We start from the raw sequence: 26,093 nt of genomic DNA on the forward strand, positions 1-26,093 counted from the left end.
GCCAAAAGCTGATCCATTGAATTACACTGATGAATAACTGATGTAATATAACAACAATGTGGCAATATGTACATTTTTATAGGCTACATTTCCTGTAACTTTATGTAGATTCCTTGAGAATGTAAAATGCTTGAACCTGTCGTGTTTAGATATGATATTTGTTTGCTTTCTTAAATTTCTTAATACCCAAAGTGTTTCTTATTTGTTGATTCAAGTCATTTGTATTTTTGTTATTGTTGCATGGAGAGTGTATATTATTAACTTTTCTTTACCCTTTTTTCTGTTACAGATGCATCTAGAACTTCAGATCAGGTAAAGACTTCATACAGATACAGTATGTTATCTATTTCAGTAAAATGTATACATTTCTCTTTTTATTCTCTGTAGGGATGTTTTTGAATTCATTAGTATGATATTAAAACTGTTAAAAGGTTATAGCTGCTTTTTTTCTCATATATCTCTGTCTGTTTTTACAAAGGCAGACAGATGTACTAGTTTTCAGCTGATCTTATCATCAGGATATAAAGCAGAGTCTCACCATTTATTGACAATATCAATAATCCTCTGTGTAACTTTTATTGTTAATGTCTCCAATCATACTTGTTTCAGGACCTTGTAACAGGTGAAGAGAAACATCAAGTGGAGCGGGGTCAGCCTCAACTATCGCCTGGAATCTCAACAATAAATCTAGATTCTCAGTATCCAGGTAAAAATGATCTGTTATAAACTTCCGACTTATTAGTATTGAAAAGATTACAACACATATTTAACTAGTACTCTTGTAGAGGAAATATTAAGCTATTTACAGAAAACACTTATTCAACCTTTCTATAAACAACGCTAACCTCTGGTTTGGATCTGTAATAGGGCATCATACTATGCAGCCAGCATTGGCAGATCCAGTGTTTTGATGGGCAGGTTGAATGGATGAGGCACATGATACTTGTCAGTTGATGACTGTGCTTGTAAGTGGGTGTGGACTGTTTGGTTAGATTAATAAATTCAGAGGTTCCCAAACCTCGCCATTACAGTCCAGGTTTTAAGGATAGCCATGCTTGAGTCCAGGTGGTTAAATCAAATTGACTGAGGTACAGTACTAACAAAGTCATCTGTTTTAAGCTTGGATATCCCTAAAATGTGGACCTTAATCAGTACTGTCTTAATGTATGGGCACATTGGGCAACTCAACAGGGCCCCACAATTTTAGGGGCCTTCAAGCAGGGGAGGCTGTGCCAGGGGAAGGAGGGAGGCATCTGCCTTCTGGGCTGGTTTCTCCAGGGCTTCTTAGGAGACAGGTAGAGAATGCTGCCTGGCTTGTCTGATTGTAATCTGTGCATAGGGCAGCCTGCTGAGAGGGAGGAAGAGAAATCTGCTCCCCAGCCACTCTGAATGTGGATTATACACCATTGGAGGGGCCAGGCAGCTTTCTCTACCTGCCTCCCAGCCTGCAGCCAGACAGTGAATGGCAAGTTATGATTATTATTATTTTTTATTTGGTGTCTGATTTTTTTTTTCATTTGTGTGGGGGTTGGGGTGGATTGTGAAATCTGGGATCTGCTTTTATTAATTAGTGGTGTGGCATTTGGACGTCTGATCTGGGGTCTGATTTTATTAATTGGTAAGAAGGGGCAGTGGGTACCTGTTGTGGGGTATGATTTTATTAATGAAGGAATTAGTGGGTGTCCAATCTGGGGTCTGATTTTATTAATGGGGATGAGGGGCCAGTGGGTGTCCGATCATAGGGGCCCCAGTGCACTGTTTTGCCTAGAGTCTACAATTCTGATAAGACGGTCTTGGCTGTAATGGTGGAGTATGGGAACTTTTGGATTAATTGATTTTTATTGTATCGTATATACCTGTAGGTCAGTTGTTTGAGGCTTTAATGTGCAAATCTTATGCCATTTTGGTGGAAATTGTTTTTGTTTTATAAAATCTCTCCCTCTAACTACTAAAAACATGTGGTCCTAGGGGAAGAATAAAAAATAGAGACTAGTTATAAAACTTAGATGTTTATATATTCAGATTGGGCCAGAATTAGCTCACATTCTGACTATATTACACAGATGTGTCCTGCTACATCTTTGCTGCGTATGCAGTAAATCGTGTCACGCATGGCGCCAGGCATGTGCCCGCGAGCGGATATGCACACTGCGTTTGCACTTGTGCCGCCATAGAAATGCATGGTGCGATCGCAGTGCGCTCCTTAGCACAGTGTAGCGTATGCTGCTGTGGGTAATCGCATGGCACGATGCGTGCGCATGTTTGTATCACGATTGGCAAAGATGTAGCAGGACACACCTGTATCTTATCTGTTATCTATTATTGAACTGTTCTTTCTATGGAGTTAATTAGGTTTTTTTTTCAAAATTACCTGAACTGTGGATGGATATTAATCAGTTAGAATGGGAACTAATTAATGCTCCATCAATATATTGAACATGCACTTCGGTTATTTTTGAGCAAGTGTTATTTAGATAGGTACGATAGACAAGAGGAGGTGTGAGCACTCTGAGTCTAGAAATGTGGGTAGGGTAGTTTTGATTAATGACACAAATCTAGCTAATGGGTGTATATGGGAATCTAAATAGGAGAGGGAGGAGGGGGGGAAGGGAAAAGTATAGGGAATGTGGAATACAAGTCCTGGTGTGAACCACCGTGAATACTGTGGGTAGGGTGTTCACTTGGAAACAGTTCAGTCAATAAATGATCTTAAGACACCGGGTCGGCAATAACTTGTGGTCGTATGTTCTCATAGGGTCGTCAGCTGATTCTTTAAATAACAGTTAATGGTGCAAAAAAAGAAATGAAGATCTCCCTTTGTCCACTGGTATATGGTTCGGTGTCCCAGCTCTCATCCTCAACGTGTCCCTTATGCAAAAAGAGGAGACCCGAGCATCAGGTGCAGGTAGGCAAGAATGGTGTAAAGTATGTGGTGAGTACTTACCCAGATCCTGCCGAAAGCCCGCTGGTTCACCTGCAGTCTTTGCTCGACGGTCCAATTAGTATGGGTGTCGGAGAGGTAGTCCGGTAAACCATATAAACACTATTACATGGACTCAAGGGGAGATTAAAAATGTGTTTTATTGCCTGTCCACATGCAAGTAGTGCTCCTGGTGGTATAGGTAACGAAGGGTTAAACGTAAAGCAACAGGGGAAACTACAATCTTAATATGAAAGTTCAGGGTAAAAAGGTAGGTTGCTGTAATGTTCCCAACGCGTTTCGTCCCCTGTAGGGACTTTTTCAAGGGTAGGTGGTCTGGGGGGCAAGGTGACAGGCTTTAAATACCTTTGATGAAGCTCCGTATGTGGTGTACTCCTGTTATTTCCGGGTTCGCGCTCTCCACTGCGCGCCGGTCATGTGACAGGGGTAAGTCTGGTCACATGTATAGCCTGCTAACTGCGCATGTTCCATGTGTTGAGAGCAGACAGTGCGCCTCCTATGGTAATACTGGGAATGTTCCGTTGTTCTCGCCTATGTGTATGGGGCTACATTGGTCTCCTCTGTCCCTCTCCTGTAGGCGGCCATTTTAGGTGAGATTCTACACAATGGAAGCCTTATGTAAAAAGACGTGTTCCTATTAAGGGAACACTATGCACTGGCAGAATGATCGTAGTAATGTAAATGTTAAGCCAATCTGTAAGGATCTCACTTACACTAGCTTAACAGTCTTTAGTAAGAGCGCTGAGTGTAGGCAAAGGTGTTCTGCTTTGTGTCACTCAATATGGTCCTCCGATTGGTCCCAGCATCCTAAACAGGGGTGATTGGATCATAATAGGTACAAATGTATAAACCTACTCGGAAACCCCAGTGCTTTTTTAGAATATTTTTCACTTTAAATGTTGCTCCCGTATAGTTAGTGATGAAATATATTTTACACCGTATTAGGTCATTCATGTTACGTGGCGACACAATATGCATATTATGCACGTTATACCTGCATTAACATCATGCTGTCGTTATCATATCACATATGGTCTCAACTACTATTAATTAAGGACCAACACATTTAAAAAAGGGTAGTACCATTATCTTGTGTCATACTTTCTTAAGTTGACCCCATAAGATTAAGAGTAGGTTTATACATTTGTACCTATTATGATCCAATCACCCCTGTTTAGGATGCTGGGACCAATCGGAGGACCATATTGAGTGACACAAAGCAGAACACCTTTGCCTACACTCAGCGCTCTTACTAAAGACTGTTAAGCTAGTGTAAGTGAGATCCTTACAGATGGGCTTAACATTTACATTACTACGATCATTCTGCCAGTGCATAGTGTTCCCTTAATATGAACACGTCTTTTTACATAAGGCTTCCATTGTGTAGAATCTCACCCAAAATGGCCGCCTACAGGAGAGGGACAGAGGAGACCAATGTAGCCCCATACACATAGGGGAGAACAATGGAACATTCCCAGTATTACCATAGGAGGCGCACTGTCTGCTCTCAACACATGGAGCATGCGCAGTTAGCAGGCTATACATGTGACCAGACTTACCCCTGTCACATAACCGGCGCGCAGTGGAGAGCGCGAACCCGGAAATAACAGGAGTACACCACATACGGAGCTTCATCAAAGGTATTTAAAGCCTGTCACCTTGCCCCCCAGACCACCTACCCTTGAAAAAGTCCCTACAGGGGACGTTGGGGACATTACAGCGACCTACCTTTTTACCCTGAACTTTCATATTAAGATTGTAGTTTCCCCTTTTGCTTTACGTTTAACCCTTCGTTACCTGTACCACCAGGAGCACTACTTGCATGTGGACAGGCAATAAAACACATTTTTAATCTCCCCTTGAGTCCATGTAATAGTGTTTATATGGTTTACCGGACTACCTCTCCCACACCCATACTAATTGGACCATCGAGCAAAGACTGCAGGTGAACCAGCGGGCTTTCGGCAGGATCTGGGTAAGTACTCACCACATACTTTACACCATTCTTGCCTACCTGCACCTGATGCTCGGGTCTCCTCTTTTTGCATATGGGACACATTGAGGATGAGAGCTGGGACACCGAACCATATACCAGTGGACAAAGGGAGATCTTCATTTCTTTTTTTGCACCATTAACTGTTATTTAAAGAATCAGCTGACGACCCTATAAGAACATAGTGCCACAAGTTATTGCCGACCCGGTGTCTTAAGATCATTTATTGACTGAACTGTTTCCAAGTGAACACCCTACCCACAGTATTCCCGGTGGTTCACACCAGGACTTGTATTCCACATTCCCTATACTTTTCCCTTCCCCCCCTCCTCCCTCTCTTATTTAGATTCCCATATACACCCATTAGCTAGATTTGTGTAATTAATCAAAACTACCCTACCCACATTTCTAGACTCAGAGCGCTCACACCTCCTCTTGTCTATCGTATTGCTTATGAGGTCGGAATACCTCTTTGATTGTGTGTAGCAACTAGATTTAGAAGTATACTCCTGTAGCGCGGACCATTATCTAGCTCATTTATTTAGATAGGTGACTGATTTTGTTACATTTTGATCAGTTCCCCACATAATACTTTCACACGCTCAACCATTATCACTTAGAAATCATGCCAATCTGACATAAACCATACACTGGTTATACAGGGTTTATCAGATTTCTTAAAATGAATCATATTAAAAATAATAGTATAACATGAGATTAAGGTAAGAGCATAGAAGCTTGAACACTCTATTTTATAGCAGATATACTGTTTGTTCACTGGCATAGCCAGACCCTAAGATAGATTTGAGGACCTCACATTGTTTGTATCATAGCCCCTATCATATTGATCCAGACAGAAGGGGAGATATATCAAGTCTTCTAAAGACAATATGCTGAGAAGTTGCCCATAGCAACTAATAAGCTTCTGCAGTAGCTATCATTTATTAAATACATTGTATAAACTGATAGGTAGAAGCTGCTTGTTTTCCATGGAAAACTTATCTACCAGTACTCCTTAGAAGGTTTGATACATCTCCCTACCATAGAAATCTGGGAATGATGCCTGCTGTGTGCCTGAGTGTTCATCATAAGTAGAATCAGCATTACTTCTTATTTTTCTAACCAGTACAGGCATTTATGGTGCTAGTGTTGAAGGGCACATGTTTTCCACATCAGTACTTATATATTGCACATCACCATTGTGGAATGAGTGTTGACAAACCCAGGCAATCCTCCAGCGCTCTTTTGAAATGCCAACATAGACGCTGGGTTTACAGAAATGTTTCTTTTTGGCATTACAGTTGTTGTTGAAAAATCATCCCCACCTGTTCCTGTGGAAATAGCCCCAGATGTCTCAAAGTCAAGTGCAAGCCAAGGAATTGCTCCAACTCAAGTTACAGGTAAGTGATGACTAAGCATTATATTTACCAAATCCCATCATTTATCATATCCATAGTGAAATGTTTCAATCTGTGCCTAAAGAAATGTTTTTACCAAGTAACAACTAAAGATATGTAATATAGGAGTGACATTGTCATCTATTGGGAAATGCATGTAGACTATTACAGCTTATCAGTATATTTTGCTCATGCTTCTATTGAGTTGGAGTGGTTACAGCTGAACCTACTGTAAAAACACTTCTTCTTGTACACTGCTTATAATGTGAAAGCCAAACCATTCCTGATGCAAGGATAGATGCCACTACTCTTGTAACTGGACCTGTACAGTATGCTGCAGGACAGCAGACCTTCTCTGGGAAGAGGAAACATATTGTCAGAAATGAGGCACCAATGCCTATGATCCTCATGTAAAGTATTCCTGACATCCATTCAAAACACTGAATGGGTATATTAACCTTTTTCAGATCTCTGAACACCTTTTTTGTTCCTGTTTGGCTGCACTGTAGCCTAAGAAGGTGCAGATAAATATATTGAACAAAATGGCAGCTCTGTGCTTCTATGCTCATTATCCCCCAAGCAGGTTCATTCTCAGTTGGAATTGAGCCACCTTTGGGGCATTAGACACCACCCTGGTACTTCTTGCATTTTTAGGTAAGAAGTACCGGAACAGCATCTTATGCTCTTTACAGTTTGATTGTGGCCCTTGGCAGTGACATTATAGCCAAGGGCCACACTCCCAGTGTACTGTATTACTGACTAGGAGAAGCATCCTCCTTCATGTTAGCAGGTGCTGTTGGGGTTTTATAAAAAAAAAAAAAAGACATATGTACTGTAACTCATTCAGTGTTTTAGATTGCCCAGGTTTATGTAATAATAGCGCAATCCCTAATTGTTTGTAGGCATCTATCTATTAAAAACTACATTTAACAGGACACTATGTTGAAAAACGAACATACAGAACATTTTGTTTGGGTTTGCAAAAAATGCTTATATTAAGGTGGCGGCAGATGGGTGAAGGTCTAATGCTGGAATACATGTCACTGTGGTCTAATAGTAGACTGTAGAATTAATTTCTTTCAGCTGATTTGCAAACTGGATTCACGAGCATTATGGAGCTATCATCACTAAAGGGAGGAGACATAAAAAAGTATTGTGAATAATAGGCTGTTTTTGTCCTTTCTTGGTTGTTCAATTCATTAGAAGTCAATGAATGTATAGTGGATCCTGATATCTGTGGACAAGGGTCCTGCGTCAACCTACCTATTGGATACCTGTGTATCTGCCATGAAGGCTACAAGCGGAATGACAACCAGACCAAATGTGTGGGTAAGGCCCTCTTGCATTGACTACATTCTTAAATGAAAAGTGAATGCTCTCTGCATAAGTCAACTCAATGTCAAATGTATAATTATTTCGCACAGTGGTTCCCGAACTTTTTTGAATCACGGCGCCCTAGAGTATCAGCATTGTTTTCACGGCGCCCCTAAGCAAAAAGTTTGTTGTTGAAAAATTCAGAAAAAATGTAGTAAAGTGAAGTAAATTGTGCTTACCTGTCATCCTTAGGTTCTCATATGTGGTGGTTCACAGGTTTGCGCTTCTGTTTGTCCACATATTTACATTACATTGACCATATAATATATGATTTGGTGCTGCATCTCCAACCTGAGGCACCCCTGCAAGTGTTCCGAGGCACTCCAGGGTGCCACGGCGCACAGTTTGGGAACCACTGATTTAGCAGAAACAAATGTAAGGCGTCTTGACCTCCTACTATTGTGATGGTCATTCATTAATAGCTACTTGGACAAAAAAATAAAATAAAATATAAACCAAAATATTGTTTCATTATTGTTCCCCTTTGCTCTCATGGGGCCGAATTCAATTCATTGCGAAGCTGAATAGCCGCGGGAGGGAGTTCCCGCAGCTATTCAATACCCTGCGCTGTTTGGGCGTCTAAAGGATTTCTTCTCGCACCCCCCTGGGGATGCAAGTAGAAATCCGACAAAACTACAGGCGCAATGCTGTTTTCTGCCCTTAGCGCCGCGTAAACCGCATCGCGTCAAGCAGTTTAGTCAGAGAATGCCCGTTCTCGCGACTAAACACCATGTTTAAGATGCAAGGGGTGCGATTACGGGCTTTCCCCGACAAAACAGCGCTCTGAATTGAATATCTCCGGGAGCTCCTTCCTGGCGCTATTCAATTTGCATTGAATTGAATTCGGCCCAAGGTGTGCATGATATAGCACATAATATTAAGCCTGGAGAACCCAGGAAGCCCACCAAATGGATAAATAAGCAGCTGCACCCACCTTCCTCCCATCCACATCACGACCATTGCTAAAAACAGAACATATTGATCTTTATCTTTTCATAAAATTGGTGTTGAAAGATTTATATTGTAAAGTATAGCAAACTTAGATTGTTTAGAAAGCTTTTATCTAAGATAATAAGTAAACATTTTCAAAATACACTTATCACAAGTATATTTCAAATGTCTCACCCAGTAAATCTATAGGGGCCTATTTATCAAATAGGTCAAATAATAAAGATTTTCTATCACCACTCATATCAGCAATAGGAAATCTTTTATGGGCCAATTTATCACTAAAACCTTGTTTGGACAGCTGAGTGATGAATATTAATGAAAACATTTGTAAAAAAGATAAAATATATTTTGGCAATAAAAAATAATTTTATGCTTTATCATTCTTCTTAGGATGGAGATAGTGATCGGAGGACAGGTTCAGTACTTGCACCGCCACTGGCTTTGTTAATATCCAATAGTTACCTTTCCCATACAAAGCATGGTAAAGCTATGACAGGACATGGCTACCACTGATAGTTCTCAATGATAGCTTCTGCCGGTGGTACTCAATGATAGCTTCCGCTGGTGGTACTCAATGATAGCTGACGCTGGTGGTACTCAATGATATCTTCTGGTGGTAGTCAATAGCTTCCACTGGTGGTAATCAATGATAGCTTCCACTGGTGGTACTCAATGATAGCTTCAGCTAGTGGTACTCAATGATAGCTTCCATTGCTGGTAATCAATGATAGCTTCCGCTGATGGTACTCAATGATAGCTTCCGCTGGTGGTACTCAATAATAACTTCTACTGGTGGCACTCAATGATAGCTTCCACTGGTAGTAGACCTTGATAATGCCATAATGCTGTTTTTCACAGAGTTAGGGCTGTCCAGGGGTTTAATATATAGTCCCTTAAATCACATGTGGAAAAAGGGTAAACACCAACAAATACATTCTAACATAATAATTACTTCCAGCAACAGAATAAGTGGTACTGTGAAGTTAATTTATACTGTGCAGTTGGTCAAATAAAAATAAATCTGAGACAGTTTCAGGAAATGAGACACAATTGATTTTTGGGGATTTTGTTTTAAAAACATGGATATACAGGGGCAACTGCAGGATTTCCAGAGGGGGGGTTTCCAAATGCTTGATTTTAAAGCAAGTGTGACCAGTCCACGACGTATAATGTATGTAATAATTCTGACATGTAGAGGACCAGAGATCACAGTATGACATTATATGTGAAAGTAGGACCATCCTGCCTGAGATGAATGATTTTATTTCAAATGTGGGCTCCATTCCAGATCACTTGAGCATGTTTGGGAATCTAGGCGAGCAGCAAAAGAACCTTGCACTGCCCTGGACATATATGTAAAGATTGGTCTCCTTATGCATTGGATAGTGATTAATATACAGTATTAGTAATTGACCCTATAGATCAGGGGTAGCCAACCTCGGTCCTCGAGAGCTACTAACAGTTCACGTTTTCCAGACCACCTAGCTGGTGCACAGGTGTATTCATTACTTAGAAATACATTTGAAATGATCAACAGGTGGAGTTAATTATTACACTTGTGATTCTGTGAGAAGACCTGGAAAACATGCACTGTTGGTAGCTCTTGAGGACCAGGGTTGGCTACCCCTGCTACAGATGGTCTATATCAGTGCACCCTTAACAGTGCATGTTTACCAGATCTCCTAGTTGGTGCACAGGTATATTCATTACTGGCTGACACATTTTAAAAGATCAATAGGTGGTGCTAATTATTTAATTTGTGATACTGAGGGGATCTTAAAAACACGCAATTTTAGGAATATATTCTATTTATATTGTGGTCATTATGGTATGGGCTAGGGAGGGGATTTCCAGGCAACTGGAAGCCCCCCACCAGGCATTTGCCTATGATATATGTAATAAAATATTAGAAATTTAATTGCTTTTTCAAAATCTGAATAATAAAAATTGAAAAATTCCATCAAGTCTGTTTTTTGTTTAAAGTTTTTAAAATATTGATTAATGTACTGTATTTAATGAATATCAATACAACTTTCAATAGATATCAATGAATGTGCTCAGGATCGCAATCTCTGCTCACGTGGCCGTTGTGAAAATACAGATGGAAGTTTCCTGTGTATTTGTCCAGCAGGATATATGGCCAATGAACAAGGAGAAAACTGTGTCGGTAAGTAATATTGACTGAGAGATGACAGATGTGAAAGGAAGGAGTCCCCATATAATGGGTTTGGTTACTTAATTTAAAAAAATGTCAGTAAGTGTGATAATATGCATTTTTACTACATGCAGATTATGCGTCTCATGTAAAGTGGGGCATAGTGTGTATATTTATTATTGTAAATTCTGTATTTCTGGACTGTGTCATGTGTATCAAAAATGAGTATGAATGCATTCCTATGCATATCTGGTTACACTTCTGATGTCTGGAGGGGTGGTATGGGGAAGCAATGGGTAAGCCAGCATATGCAGAATACTGTATAGTAAGTGCTCATGTGTCTGTGGCTGGGGTACAGTAGACCTGTATGCAGATGCATATATAATGTAGCTACCAGGAGGAATATCTGTGTCTGTGCGGTTGGGGTGGTGCAATAAGACACAATAATGGTAATGACCTTCCAGCACTATTCATTAGCCTGGCTGCTATATTATATGAAGTTGTGAGCATCTATTTCCCAGTCTTCATAGGTCACATATGTGCCATCAAAGCCATATTGTACTTTGCACCATACAGGTGTGTACCCGCTCCTTCTCGCGACCCACCTTTTCAATCCTAAGAGGTGGTTATAAGCACAAGATACGATTGACTGTTCATATGAAAAATGCATTTTATATGCAGCAAAACGCTCTTTGGGGTCAATCCAATTGGGTGTGATTTACGAGTTTGTTTCATGAAACTCTCAGACTTTGCACAAATGTGCGCACCCGAGAATTCTCCAAATCATTCTATTCGCTGTACTCGCAGTGGGGGTTTGCAAATTGTCAGTCAAATGCGATGTGAGAGAAGTGCATGAAAAAGTGGGGAGACCATCCTGGACTCCAAAAATATGACAATTTGATTGCAGAATCATACAGAAGGCTGTTAGTGGGCATAAGGAAAGTACTGGAAGTATTCTAACAGTGTTAAATGGCCGATTTGTACATTTAAAAAAAAAAAAAAAACTAAAACCGTTATAAAAAGCAAACTCTTTTCGTTTAACTTTCATCCAAAAAATATCCAGAAATGAAAAATAAAGTAGGAAAACAGCTGCATTTGTGGTACATTGAGGTGACTTAAATTTTTGTTTATAATATAAAAGAAAATAAATAAATACTTAAATATTTGAATTTGGGGTGCATAAAGCAATTAAATAGTTTTCAGATTTTTAGGGTAACTTTTTACTTTTTTTAGGCCATTTTTCTACACCCCAAAAATGATATGTTATTATTGGACTAATTAAGATAATTGGAAACTTCCAATTGCCTAATTAGTCATTGGGGATTGGGGGAGGGCCAAGTTGTTCTGCATGGTGTCCTGACATTTTAACCTTCAAATAAAGATTTTCCCTACTATCTCTCACCCTCAGTGAGGTGCGAATGGAGAAATGTGAGCTTACTCTGCCTGGTTCAGTGCGAGTTGCTAATTGAATTACAAAATTAATTAGCTATGGGAATTTGCAGAGAAAATGGCAACTCGCCGCTCGCATCTGGCAACTCGCACCTAACTGGATTGAGCCCTTTAAGTCTAATACAACGTGACCTCATCATGTAATCATATCATGTAAATCTCTATTTCATGCATGCTCTCATTCAGAGTGTAAGTGTGCCCATCTCTACATGAACATGTATTACTATGTATTCCCACTATTATTTTGTTTTGTTATTTCTGTCTGTCTGTACTTTCTAATGCCATTTCCAGTCCTTGCAGAGGTTAAAGGAGACAGCCCATTCAAAGGAGCAATTTGTTATACAATAGTCAATATTTCCTTACATTTTCTAGATCTTATTTTTAGATGATGCACTAGAAGTAAAAGTAGCTTTATAGTTAGTGTATCACTCTATCTGAGAAATCACGTGTATCCTATGTATAATGTTGTTTTGTTCACCTTTAGATGTGGATGAGTGCCTGAGACTAGATGTGTGTCAGGGTGGGCACTGCATTAACACAGCCGGCTCCTTTCATTGCAAATACTGTGACATTGGCTTCCGGATGGGCAGATCAGGTCAATGTGAAGGTAAGCAGGAAGTGTATAAAGTATTCATTGTTTCTTCCTCTAGTTTTAATTGTGTTATACATGTACTTTTTGGTAGCACTGTTGCTATATGTATCTACAATCTCTTTGTACAGTCAGGACAACAGATATATATTTTTTGTAAATAAAGAACCACACAATAAAATAACCCATACTGCATATTAGGTTAGGGCAGCTGTATCTATTATTTCTGATATATGTAATGGAATATTTTGACTCCTAAATTTCTCCTTACATTTTGGCTTATCAGATTTCAGCTTGAAGTTTATGATACAGGAGCAAAGCCTGTAAGATTGTTTTTGAAAAGTGTGACTATTCCAGTTTTACTCCATTTTCCATTATGGTCCATTTTATGCCTGCCATTGTTATGTATGCCTATGAAGAACAAACCTTGGTCATTTGGTCTTCCATTGATCCGTGTTACATTAGTATATGCCAGGTGTTGAAGATGAGTTGAATTTACCATTTGAAATACAGGTTCTTCTGGCTTTGTGATGACTATATTCTTGAAAAGACTTGTTGGAAACAGATGAATTTCTATGTCACATTCTTGTGATCTCCCAATTGGCAAATGTCACAGTGACTGAACTCCTCATTTCATGTTTCACTGCTTATTTACCATTCATAGATCTACATCTAACACTGTCAGAATTCTGCAGATAAATATCAAATACTGTAACATTTTCAGGCTTTATGGAAATATATATTATTGTGCTTTAAAGTCCATTTATACATTTTAAAATGTAACACACTGTATCAAAATAAAATAACAAAATCAATGATAAAGTGTCAGTACATTAGGTGAGTGGGGTTTAGTTTATACATAACTTTGTAAGGTACTGCAGAACACTTGTGGCGCCATATCAATGGGATGCAGTCAGGAAGCCGGCAGTCGCAATGCCGACCGCCGACTTCCCGACTGGCTAATCCCGGCAAGGTACAAATGACAGGCGTTGAAATCCCGACGCCTATCATTAGACCTACGCCGGGAGCCCGACACCCGGCTTACCAATCAAAGGTAAGCCGGGCGCGGACAGCCGTGCGGTGAGGGAGAGTTAGGTTAGGGGCTCCCTGGGGGGACTTAGGGTTAGGCACCCCGCTGGGAGGTTAGGGTTAGACTAGGGGAAGGGGGGGTTAGGGTTAGGCACCCCCGGGGGGAGGTTAGGGTCAAACGGATAAAAATAATACAAAATAGACTGTGCACAATTCTTTTTGTTTCTTTTGAGAGACTTTTAGTATTTAAAAAATGCTTAGATTATATTTAGTATTTTCATTTAAAGGGAAACCTCGAAGTTTCTTTAATATATTTTATATTTGTTTTCCCCCCTATACCTAAATAGTAATGAAGTCAGTTGTTCCCCTTAACATAAATCTTCCATAGAAATAAACATAAATGACTAATAAATTATTAATAGTTTCATATGAAACTCAAAGGGGTACAAATGTGTCCACACACTTCTAGCCTCCTTGCGCGTTAAACAGCCCTTCTGGTTTTGCCATGCTGTGGCATGACCCAGTAGCACCAAGCATCTTTTTGTGTGACATGTTACCTTCAGATGCATCTTATTTGCAGAGCACTGTGGATAGGAAGCATAAGCAGCTCCTGCTGATTAAAATGATATGCAACATGTCTATATTCTGTGTGTGACTGTTTGTGTATTTGCATGCAAAATGCTAAGTTACAGTGTCACAGTCGCTAGGAGCGCAGCCCAATATTCAAATAGGGGAACCACACCAACTGTCACCCCAACTGCTGCCCAACATCACTGGCAATTGTCAAAAGTTTAATCTGGTAATACCACTAGGCTATATCCAGAACTGATTGCAAGGAGCTGATGTTGTGATCTGATTTTGTTGCCGAAACAATATGGCAAGCTAATTTGTTTTGATGTTTGGTGGCCAAAAGGATGTTCAGTGGCTGGAGGATTAATCTGAGAGAGAAAGGAACTTCTAGATTCAATAGGTCAGTTTAGGACAGTGCCACCAAATGTGGCTGAACGAGCATGTTTCAGCACAGCTTTTACAGCATACATATACAGTGTTGGGGGATAATGTATGTAGTTGAGATGGAACAAAGACCCAACATAATTGAAGCTTTTAAGCATTTTCTTTTATCTTCACTTAACTAGAACTAGAAGCTGTGTTTTGCCTAATTTCCTTCCAATCCTTAGGGGTCTATTTACTAAGCGTTAGGAGACAGAGTGAAAAGTGATAAGATGCCAGCCAATCAGCTCCCAACTGTCATTTTTCAAACACAGCCTGTGAGATGGCAGTTAGGAGATAATTGGCTGGCACTTTGTCACTTTTCACTCTGCCTCCTAACACTGTTTAGTAAATAGACCCCTATGTGTCCAAAGTCTTCTCCGAGTCACTTTCCCAATGGCCCCCTCATGAGAATCTCTGACTGCATAGCAAGTTAGGTTAAGTTCCTAACACCAGGCCTTTAGTGGATGATTGTCTAGGCACAGGGATTCAAAAGTGGTGATATGTCTTTTTGGGTAACATAGCCCCCTCCCTGCACTGAGAGATGGAGGATATGGAGCATGATACTAGGCTTTCTATTTTTCCATATGTACAGAATACATTTTATTAAATACTGCCATGTATTATACAGTCATATATTTAAGAATAACATGGCACTTCTTTTCCCATTTTACTTATTTGCCCATGCTGTGTGTATGTAGTTCCATTGTTTATCTATGAGAGCCAATCACAGATGCTTGGTATATACTGTAGCAAACAAGGAAGTTATGGATAGGGGAAATATACTTTGGTCAATGTGGGGTGTAAGCGAACAAGAAATACAGTATGATTTAGGGAACTAGTGTCTAACACTATTACTTTGCATCTATACACTTTTAGTAATATGTCGCTTTTTAAGCTCTTCCGCTGTTGTGCTACTGTGATATTAACTGCTGCTAAGATTTACTTGTCAGAAATGGTAGATCAATATGTCAAAGACTTTTTTATTCTGACAGATATCGATGAGTGCCTGATCCAATCCACTTGTCCGTATGACAGATGTGTCAATAACCATGGCTCATATGCATGTATACCTTGTCCTGAAGGATATAGAGGTTTTAATGGTAAATGCTATGGTAAGTTCATTAGCACATTATCCTGAAGCCCTGCTGGTCTTATTTCATAGTCACTTATTAAATGTGTGAATTATGTGAAATGGAGCACGACTGGCCTTCGCCATCATAGAGCAGATGAAGGATTTTGGTGCACAGAGGAGGCAAGAGAGAGGCATACACACATGTCAGATGATCAGTCTCATTGCCATGACTCTTCCTTGAGTACCAGCTATAAAAGTGGAGGCAAATATAGTGGGAATGCATTGCTTCCTACTCCATATTTTCCTTAGTACATAGACGAGAGGAGGCAGATGTGAAGGAAAGAGTGGGAATACGTTGCACTTTCCTCCATATTTGTCTTAATACATCAACCTCATTATCTCTTAGTTAATTACCCAACTGTTAAATCGCTGATGGAATAAGCAATTAATCATAAGAGTCATAGGTATCTCATTTGCTTTCGCAAAAAAGTATTACTGCTATTAAACTCTTCTGTATTAATAATATTGTTTTTAAACTCTTACTTTTTGCAAGCTTGCAACAAAGCCATCATTAACTTGATGAGTCTTTCATAAAAATATGAAAATTGAAAGCAGATTATATACATATATAGACTGAAAATAAATGAATTGGCATTGTGCTGGACTGTGTAATGAAAATGTCATTCCTACATGTCTGCATATTTGTACCTTATTTTTTTATTATTAACCTTCATTTTTTGTTTTACTTGTAGACATCAACGAGTGCCAAGAAGACACATCGCTTTGTGCCAATGGTAACTGCTTCAATCTAGAGGGATCTTACAAATGCACGTGTCGAACAGGATATGAATCAACCTCTGACAGCAAACAGTGCATTGGTAATTAAGTGTTCCAATTTAGCCTTGCGTTTGTTTTCATTTATTTAATTGTGTGATTGTTTTTTCTAAAGCTGGATAAAGATTTAGTACTGGACAGAAACTGGAACTGGGGATTGCAGTCACTCCAGAAATAGGCCCATGTAATTCAGAGTCTATATGTCTCAGACTGCTGTACTCGTTCTGATGTCCAACTGTGATAACAGATTGTTCTTCTTTCACAATTAGATCAAAGATTTCCTAGCACAGGATCTTGCCTATCTTTCAAAAAGACAGACTTGCTCAGAACTATTAAATATGGAACATGCTGTAGTGCCAGATTACAAAAAGAATGAACTGGCACTTACATGATCTGTCTTTATTTCTAGTTTTTTTTTCTCCTTCTGGGTACACAATAAGTGATATATATATATAGTTTGTACAGCTGACAAATGTTATATCGATAAATACATTGGCTCGTGTGTACAGCCGATATATCTGTGAACAACGTCATTCACAGACATATCACGTTGGTCTTGCAGCAGGCAGATGCCGATATATCTTACAGAAACATCTGTACATCTGCCTGTATGTACCAGCGACCCACTGACCGACCGGTACACTGGCCACAGGAGCCACCGATAATGACATCACTGCCGGTTCATGTGGCCATGCGATAGGACCTGCAGATTGGTAAGTGTGTATGCACAATTCGTTTGTACAGAACACTTACCAAATTGTTGGATTTGTTGGGTGATCGGCTGATCCATCGTTCAGCCTTAGCATGCTGAGCATTTATGTTGCTGATGGGAGGAAAGTGATATTTCTTACATAGAGTAATTGATGCTATTGCATTATAGTTCTCAAGTACAGTTGTCTACTGTATTGCAGGGGTTGGGTACGGGATCCCGAGTGCCTGTTGGTCGGTGTACTAACCCCCCTCTCTCCCTACACTAACCCTAACCCTCACTCCCCGATGCCTGTACTTAACCTCCCCTTCTAGTGCATAAACCTAACCTCTCCCTCCCCGCACCCTAAACCTAACCCTCCCCCCTTAGTCCCTAAACCCTAACCCTCCCCCTAGCCCCACTACTTACCTTCTGGACTCCGGCGATCAGGATGCTGGCGCCGGGATTCTGACAGGTGTCGGGATTCCGGTGCTGGCATTCTGAGCAACAGAATCTCCGTGGTCGCGATTATGACCGCATCCCCTATTGCAGTCAGTGTTTAAAAACTCAACGGCAAACCAGTCCAAATAAGATTTTATCATACCGATAATAATATTAGTTTATGTTCACTAACAGTATTTTATATTTGTTTCTAAGAAATTTGTTTCTAATAAATAAATAGCAATTATTACAGCAATTATTACTGCAGTAATTATCCATCATTTAGTCTGCTCTTGAAAAGAGACATTAGCAAGAGTTCTTGTCTTTATCAGTGGTTTTCACTGGCTGCTGTTTGATGCATTGCCATAGAACATGTATACTAATAGAAATTGTTTTGCACCATATGTTTTTGTAGATATAGATGAATGCCAGCTTGGTAATTTATGCTTGAATGGGAAGTGTCAAAACATAGAGGGATCCTTCACGTGCTCCTGCAACCAGGGATATCAGCTGAGCCCGGCTAGGGATAAGTGTGATGGTATGTATAATGTGATGGCATATATTTCCCACCATCTGTATGTTATATATGTGACAGCAGACTTAATAGTGTAATTACACAGATCCTGTAATCCTCCAGAAGAGCTACTTGATCATATAATGGTACAAGGCAGCATTCCAGGTGCTTTAATAGGGGATACAAACTTCCAATCCGCAAGGGCACAGTGGCCAGTCATGCACTGTTCTGCCCCTGTGTAGTTAATGACAACTGTTAATAGTAAATAGTTAAGAGATAACATTATAGACGTGTACTTTTATACTGTAGCTTCAGTCGCGCCAAATAGTCCCTCTCGGTGTGCCAGGTCCCGTGCAACTTAGCTGTGCCAAGCTCCTTTCACTCAAAATGTGCATCTTATTTTCCTAATAAAACAACTGAATGTGAGAAAACTGCATTACTAGCTTACACTGAGCAGTGGGGTTTGTGACATTTGTACATCTCAGTGCGGTTGAGTCTGAATCTGTGTAAAAGAGCTCTGATGTGATTGGCTACAGATTTTCTTCATGCTAAGTACCATTGTGCTTCATCTGCAACTAGGTACTTGTGTTAAACCAATTCCTGTGCAGTTAAAGTCATAGTCTAGCGTCTCGTGTACATTGTGAGCAGCTTTTCGCTGTGTCTGCGCTGTGACTAAGATGCAAGATAGGTACGCTATTCCTCTCTTAGCGCCTCAGCCGCACTGGGTGACTCATGTCATATGGCTTAAAGACGCTCAGTGCATGAGGACACATTTGTACATTTATTATTCTTCATAAATATGTACTTTACTAATAGGCATCCTGTTATTAAATTGATAATATAGCAGGCAACACTGCCATCTTTGCTTATATAAGTAATTTCTACTTCAGGGTCCATAGGGGGTCCACAGGGTTGACCTTGGGGTATAGGTTGGGAACCAAATCCGGGCACCACGCAGTTAAAGCTTTTAGCTCCCAGGATGCACTGGGTCCACTCTCCCTATAACCCCACCCCCAAGCCAGAGGCACCTCAGTTTCAGTTGGTGCCCGGCCGGAGTCGGGTCACCGTTAGCGCAGGGGGAGCTGATTAGCAGCCCCTAAGCTTATTTTATTTTTTTAGGGACAAAGTTTTTTCCATGGACTTTGGACTCTTCAGAGCGGCAGCGTCGGACTGTCCATAGGACGTCTAAGCTGCCGCTCCGTCACCCCGCTGGTGCTGAGACGCCAGTACAGATCTGGGGATCTCAGCGGGACCCCAGAGTCTGTACTAGCCGGACTCTGTGGGCGCCCAGGACTGCTGCCGGATCCACGGGGAGCAGGTAAGGTCGCGGATCACCATCCGCGCATTTCAAATGCAGTCCTGTGCCTCCGGTCTCAGGGGACAGACCGGAGGCGCCGGCAGTGGCGGCGGGCCCCCCATACCCCGTGTGTCCACTAGACCACCAGGGACTTAACGATCGGTGCAGGGAGCCGGCGTCCCGGGGGTTAATAGCCGGCCAGGGGAGGCAGCCTTCCCTGTTACAGCGGCTCCTCCCCTCAGCTCAGCGCGCCTTTCAGTATCCATAGTCTGGCGTCGCTGAGCTGCTTCCTCCGCGGGCCACGCTTCCTCTGAGGTCTCCAGCGGCCATTTTATCTCTGTGGTGCAGCAGAAATCTCTCAGGATGGCAGTTGGTCCAGTCCCCCTGCGTACCTCACCATCAGGTCAGTGTACACAGCGCTGTAGCCTTCCCAGACACTGGATCTGGGCAGTTGAATGCAGTGTAATAGTGCAGTATATTATATGACATGTTTATGTATATATGTATATATCTGCATTGTATGTGACTTATGCTAGTGCTGACTGTCTGTACTTTATTCTCTCACCTGTCAGTGTATATCTATCCCTTTTCTTTATCTGCCCTAATACAGCTGTACTTAGGGTGGTTCTGAGACCTCACATTTATATACTGGTTAATATTTGTGTGGTTTGTCACATACTGTTGCGTGCTGCAAGTTGCCATATTTTAGATGGAACTGTGTGTTGCATATGCTGAAAATGGGTCCCTGCAGCTAATTTTTGGCATCAGTCAGGACCAGTATAGTGCTGCTTAATATTTCCGCCAAGAGGGTTGGTCAGATATGTCTGACCAGGAGATAGAGCGTTATACTGCACCCATTTTTACTATCCTGCAAGTCATGTGCTGCAGGTGTTAGTGCGGAGGATTTGACTCATAAAGGGTTCTGTATGTGGCGTCATCTGGTGCTGGCCTCTTTCACGACCCCCTTGGGCGGTTTGTTTTCTCGGGATCCTCTCAATTGCGGATCGCCGGGCGGGCCCCATTGTTGTACCTCACTTGGGGTTACTTCACCATACTGCCCTTTTCATCTCAGGGTATCTCGCAGCTTCTTGCACTCTTCCCCTGTGACACAGACTACCGCTCCCTGCAGGGGTTTTTCGCAGTATATGAATTCCCCCTGGTGCCACAATAGTCTGTCATTCCCCTTGCAGGGATTACCACAACAGCCACCCTGGGTGGATGTCGTTTTCTACGAAACGCTAATTGGCGTGGTTGACGCCCTGTGGTTACTTCCCAGTTGGCTCTGCCGTGAACTGGATACTGTTTGGGGCTCTATCCCTCTTACACGGGGGGAAGCCTATTTCAGGTATTATTATCCCTGCTTTAGGGCTGGTAGCAGGTCCATTCTGGTTAGAGTGAATGTTGACCTGCACCTGTATCATACACCCTCAGTATTGCGTGCCTTCGGGTTCCCTGTTGCTGACTAGCGGGTGGATCGCATAGCGGGACTCTGGCTGTTGCCAGATAGGAGGTGTTACAACAGTGTTTGGCCTCCTGTCCCAAATTCCCTGAGGGTCATCACGAGCCCCTCCTGGGGTGGATGGGCGTGTTACTCGTCTGATTACAGACGTTACTACGCCTCCCATTCCTGCGTGGTCGGATTCTTCGGATCCGTAGGTGGTAACTCTGCCTGAAATCAGTATACTTGCTTTCAGGAGTTGTTACCCATCCTACCATGGCTATAGCATGGTTGGTTACTACTATTGCATATTGGGTTGATGCATTTGTAACGTTTTTTCCCCTCCAACACGTCGGGGGTTCAAATGTATTTGGTCGCTCACGTAATATATGCAGTTGTCATAGGTGGAAATGCCTATATTGGATACCAGTCTCCTAACTTTCAGAGTTCCGGCTGCAACTGTATCCTCCGTAATACCCTATGGCTGCGCTCTGGGAATGCAGAGGTGCAGATACCATCTTTAGGGTTGATATTGTTTGGTCCTGACCTTGACAAGATTGTAGTAACATTGGCAGTATTACTAACGACAAGTTTACCGCTTTCAGCTATGCCCACTACAAGGCCTCAGACTAAGTCTGTTAAGTCTTTTTGTCCTCTGGGTCAGCCTAAAGGTCTGTTTCTTCGTAGACTGTCGGCATCTACAAGGGCCGACATATCCAGTACCGAGCAGGCCTGGACTGCCAGCCGATCCTGCTTCTGAACCTACGGATATCTCTTCAGCCTGACGGGCTAGGCCTACAACTGGGAGATACCGATTTTCTCAGTTCGCCCGGTACTAGTGTCAAGTTGCCGCGGCTACGTGGGTAGGAGGGTACGCCCTCTTTGCTCAGGCGGCCTCTTTACAAGGGCCTTACAGATCCAGAAAGCTATGCAGTTGTTGCGGTAAGCGGAGCTAATTAGGCCATCCCCACTATCTCAGTGAGGGACTGGTTGTTCTGCTTTCTTTCTGGTGCGGTGGCTGAATGGTCCTCTTTGGCCTATTCTCTGTCTCAATTCCCTGAACCAGTTCCTAAAGCTACCTGGGCTCAGGAGGAAATCCCTATGCTCCCTCATACGATGTTTGGAACCTGGGGACTTTATGGTATCACTGGATATACAGGACGCGTGCCTACGGGTACTTACAGAGACCTTTCCTCAGCATGGGCTGAGGTTTGCTGTATCACAGCAACACTTACAATTTTTCGTCTCTGCCTGTTGGGACTGTCCTCAGCCCCACAGGGGTTTACCAGCGTTTTGGATTTTCTGACAGTTCTTCTGTTCAGTATATCCCAATGCTCCTGTACCTGGACGGCCTCCTGCTCTTAGCGGGATCACCGGGGTACTTTACAGCCAGGTCAGGATGACTGTGGCTTCTTCAGGGTGCAGACGTTTAATCAACGGGGAAAAAGTCCTCCCTGCATCCCTCTCTGGGTATTCTTCATCTAGGATCCCTGCTGGATTCTCAGAATCTGAGAATTCTTCTGGCGTAAGACGGAATCTCCACTCTTCCATTAGGAGTACATGGTTGTCTGCGCAGTCGACAGATGTCTTTACACTCTGGGATGCATGGTGGAATGGGCTCAGTTCCATTCCAGGCCTTTCCATAATTGGCTCATCTCCAGATGGAACGAGTTTTTTCTGTCGGATAACTGTTCAAACGATGATGCTCTCTCCGGAGGCAAGTCGGTCCCTGTCCGGGTGGCTATGGCCATCTCGTCCAGGGTTTTCTTTGCTATGGACAGTGTCTGGATCGAATCCTTTTCAGTGCAGTTGGACGTCTGTCGATTCCACCCTGTCAATTAACTTACTCTGGCATAACTCTTGTTTCCCGGTGAACCTGAAAAGGTTCAGTCCGACAGGGTCAGGACAGTGGCTTCCTTTTTAGCAACACTGTTCGTTGGGTGGCAATGACAGGTATGTCACATATTCGGACATAGTCCGAGGGTCTCCTCCCGACCATCTCTGCAGCGTTCATTTCAGGAGCTCTCCATTGGGAAGCGGGAGTCCTCAGCCGTCACGACGTGCATCCCGGGGACTAGTCTCTTCCCCAAGAGAGGTTTCATCTCCTGGTGAGCAGGGGGGGCCCCCCTGAGGTGACCCTCATGGCCTTCTGACTTTATCACACTATGGTGTTACAGTCCAGCTCTGGGGATTCTGAAGCAACCTTCAGCGACTCTTTGTCGGTGAAGTGGTCCTTCCACTTTGTGTACCTGTGTTCTCCGGTCTCCCTTCTTCCTCGAGGTCTTTGGAAGTGTTTTCAATCGAGACGGAGATGCTTTGCTGCTGGTGGCTCCTGATTGCCCCAGATGTCAGGGGTACTTGGATCTTCGGAGTCTTTACATCGATACTCCATCCCTGATGCTTCACTGCCCGGACCTGTTGTCTCAGGGTCCTTGGTTTTGCCTTGGACCTGGGTCGTTTGTCTTTGACTGTGTCCTTACAGTGGTCTTACGGCTTCCCTGGCTTTGTAATCGTTGGAATGATTAGAGCACATGGATCAGCTTTTGCTGGGACCTACCACAAACTGTGGCAGCCATAAATCTTATGGTATTGTACCTGTCGATACAATCCTCTGGTGTCCAGGATTTCCAGATATTCTGGCATTCCTTCCGGCTGGCTTGGGTTTCACACTTGGCCTGGTCTTCCTGACAGTGCGGATCTCTACACTGTCAGTATGGTTAAGATATGGAATTGCTCCACTCTGGTATCCAGTTCATCCTTTGGAGTGTTTTCTTGATTATGCCTCCATTTGTCCTCCCTAGGGACTCCTTGGGAGTAAGTAGTGGTTCTTCGTTACCTCCGGGGACAGTCAATGGAACCGCTGGTTGTGATAGCCATTACATGGTCTATTGCTTAGGCTCTCTCTTTCTCTCAGGGTGTTTATATCAACCAGGAGAGTGTCTGAATTGGGAGCGTTCTCATGTGGCTCCCTCTTCTGGAGGGCATCATGTCAGGGTGTGAGTTGCTCTCGCCCTGTGTTTCTTCTTAGTGGTTTTCAGGTTCCATATTATTCTGGAACTTATGATACGGCCATTCTGTCCCCAGTCCTCTCGGCTGGTGTGGCCTCATTGACTGTGGTCTGGCCTCTTTGGATTTATGTGATCCGTTCAGGTTCCTTACGGAAATCGGACTCCTTATTGGTGGTCTGAGATTTCTGGTTTTCACAGGAAAGGATGGCCGGCCTATAACCAAATGTTGGCTGGATGGCCTCGTAGGTCTTCCTCAGGGGCCTACCCATGGGTAGGCCTTCCTGCTTGTTTTTTCTCGGGCCATGTGACCCTCGTATGCGGCTCGCTGTGGCGCCTCGGCTGTTTTGCCTTACTAGGTGGCCACGTGGTCTTCTGTCCACACCTTTTTAAGGTTCTAGGCATTGGTTTCCTTTGCCTCTCAGGATGCTTCCTTTTTGGCGACGGATTCTCCTCTCAGCACAGGAGCGTCCCCACCCTTGGTTGAACTGCTTTGGGACATCCCCACGGTCAACCCTGTGGACCCCCTATGGACCCTGAAGTAGAAAACAAGAGATATGGTAAGAACTTACCTTTGTTATCTCTGTTTCTACGAAGTCCATAGGGTCCACAGGGCGCCCGCCCTGACGCACCTGGCTTCATATGGGCTGTGTGGCTGGTCACCGGTTTTCCGTCTCCCATTTCTGTGAGTATGGTTATTGAGTGTTCCAGTTTTCTCTCTCTTTTTCTCTCCTCCTCCGGCCTTTGGCTACTTACAAACTGAGGTGCCTCTGGCTTGGGGGTGGGGTTATAGGGAGAGTGGACCCAGTGCATCCTGGGAGCTAAAAGCTTTAACTGCGTGGTGCCCGGATTTGGTTCCCAACCTATACCCCAAGGTCAACCCTGTGGACCCTATGGACTTCGTAGAAACAGAGATAACAAAGGTAAGTTCTTACCATATCTCTTGTTTTATATCAAATTATGGTTACAAAATGCAGAAAAGTAGGCGCCATATCGGCAAAAATAAAAAATGCACGGTCGGCCTGACCCAGAATTGTGCACTATTTTCACAGTCGAGCGATTATCGGCCATCTGCGCATGTATCTGCGTCACATTGCGCATGCATCAAGGTACATTACCATAGTTGCTCGCACGGAGTATTTCTTCACAGTGTGATTGATAGTCAGGGAGCGTATGGGGATGGTTACGGGGAGAGCCAGCTAAAATACAGGCGTGTCGCAAACGTTTCAGGACATGTCACAGCCTGCGTCTGCGATCTCGTATGGTTCCAGTGTAGATACTTGGATTTCTAAAGACGTCCGGAGGGGATCTCAATACATATCCCAGTGACTGCGACATTTGCATATTTTGGCATAGCAGCTGTGTATGGCATCGCACCTGCCGTGGCAATATCATGAAACTATGAATGTTATTTTCTTCACAGTTTTTAATATTTCCCTGTATTTTCCTGTGAGTCTTCCTGTAAATGTGCAGTTGTGTAATAATGTTCTAGATTTTTAGAGTATTTACAAACTGCAGGTACTGTATGTATTTAGATTGAATTAACCAGTGGCAAAACCTGTTATCATGGGTGTATGTGACTATTTAAAGGGGGGTATCCACTTAGCGATTTAGCCAAGCGATTGCAGGATAACAACATCGTTATCGTGCAATTGCTTGCAAATCGCGCATGCATCGTGCATGCATCGGGCATGTTTTGGTCAGAAGCAACCAGCGATGCGCGTGGCCGCTGGTCGCTTCTGACATCTGACATCGCCCGTACAGGCTGGTCAACCTGACGATCTTGTCAGGTTCAGCATGTGCGGGGATGAGGGATGTGCCGGGACTGAACGAGTGAACGTTCAGTGTAGGCACATCACTAGCTATACAAACGAGAGCACGATTGAAATGTCGTAATCGTGCTCTCGTTTGTACATCTACAAGTGGATACCCC

General features: G+C 42.7%; 1 protein-coding gene across 6 annotated transcripts in view; it reads left to right on the top strand.

Annotated features, from left to right (window-relative positions):
- Positions 1–26,093, top strand: part of LTBP1 (latent transforming growth factor beta binding protein 1) — a 514,666-nt gene that overhangs the window by 403,886 nt on the left and 84,687 nt on the right. For all 6 annotated transcript variants that reach the window (XM_088474432.1, XM_088474435.1, XM_088474434.1 and 3 more), the window contains 9 exons: positions 290–312; positions 610–706; positions 6,236–6,334; positions 7,535–7,660; positions 10,698–10,823; positions 12,745–12,867; positions 15,864–15,983; positions 16,696–16,821; positions 18,322–18,444. In XM_088474432.1, the coding sequence (XP_088330558.1) occupies positions 290–312; positions 610–706; positions 6,236–6,334; positions 7,535–7,660; positions 10,698–10,823; positions 12,745–12,867; positions 15,864–15,983; positions 16,696–16,821; positions 18,322–18,444 (963 nt within the window). The remainder of the gene's footprint in view (positions 1–289; positions 313–609; positions 707–6,235; positions 6,335–7,534; positions 7,661–10,697; positions 10,824–12,744; positions 12,868–15,863; positions 15,984–16,695; positions 16,822–18,321; positions 18,445–26,093) is intronic.

The sequence above is a fragment of the Taudactylus pleione genome, unplaced genomic scaffold (assembly GCF_031769625.1).
Source record: "Taudactylus pleione unplaced genomic scaffold, aTauple2 ptg000154l, whole genome shotgun sequence".
In the NCBI taxonomy this organism is placed as follows: Eukaryota; Metazoa; Chordata; class Amphibia; order Anura; family Myobatrachidae; genus Taudactylus; species Taudactylus pleione.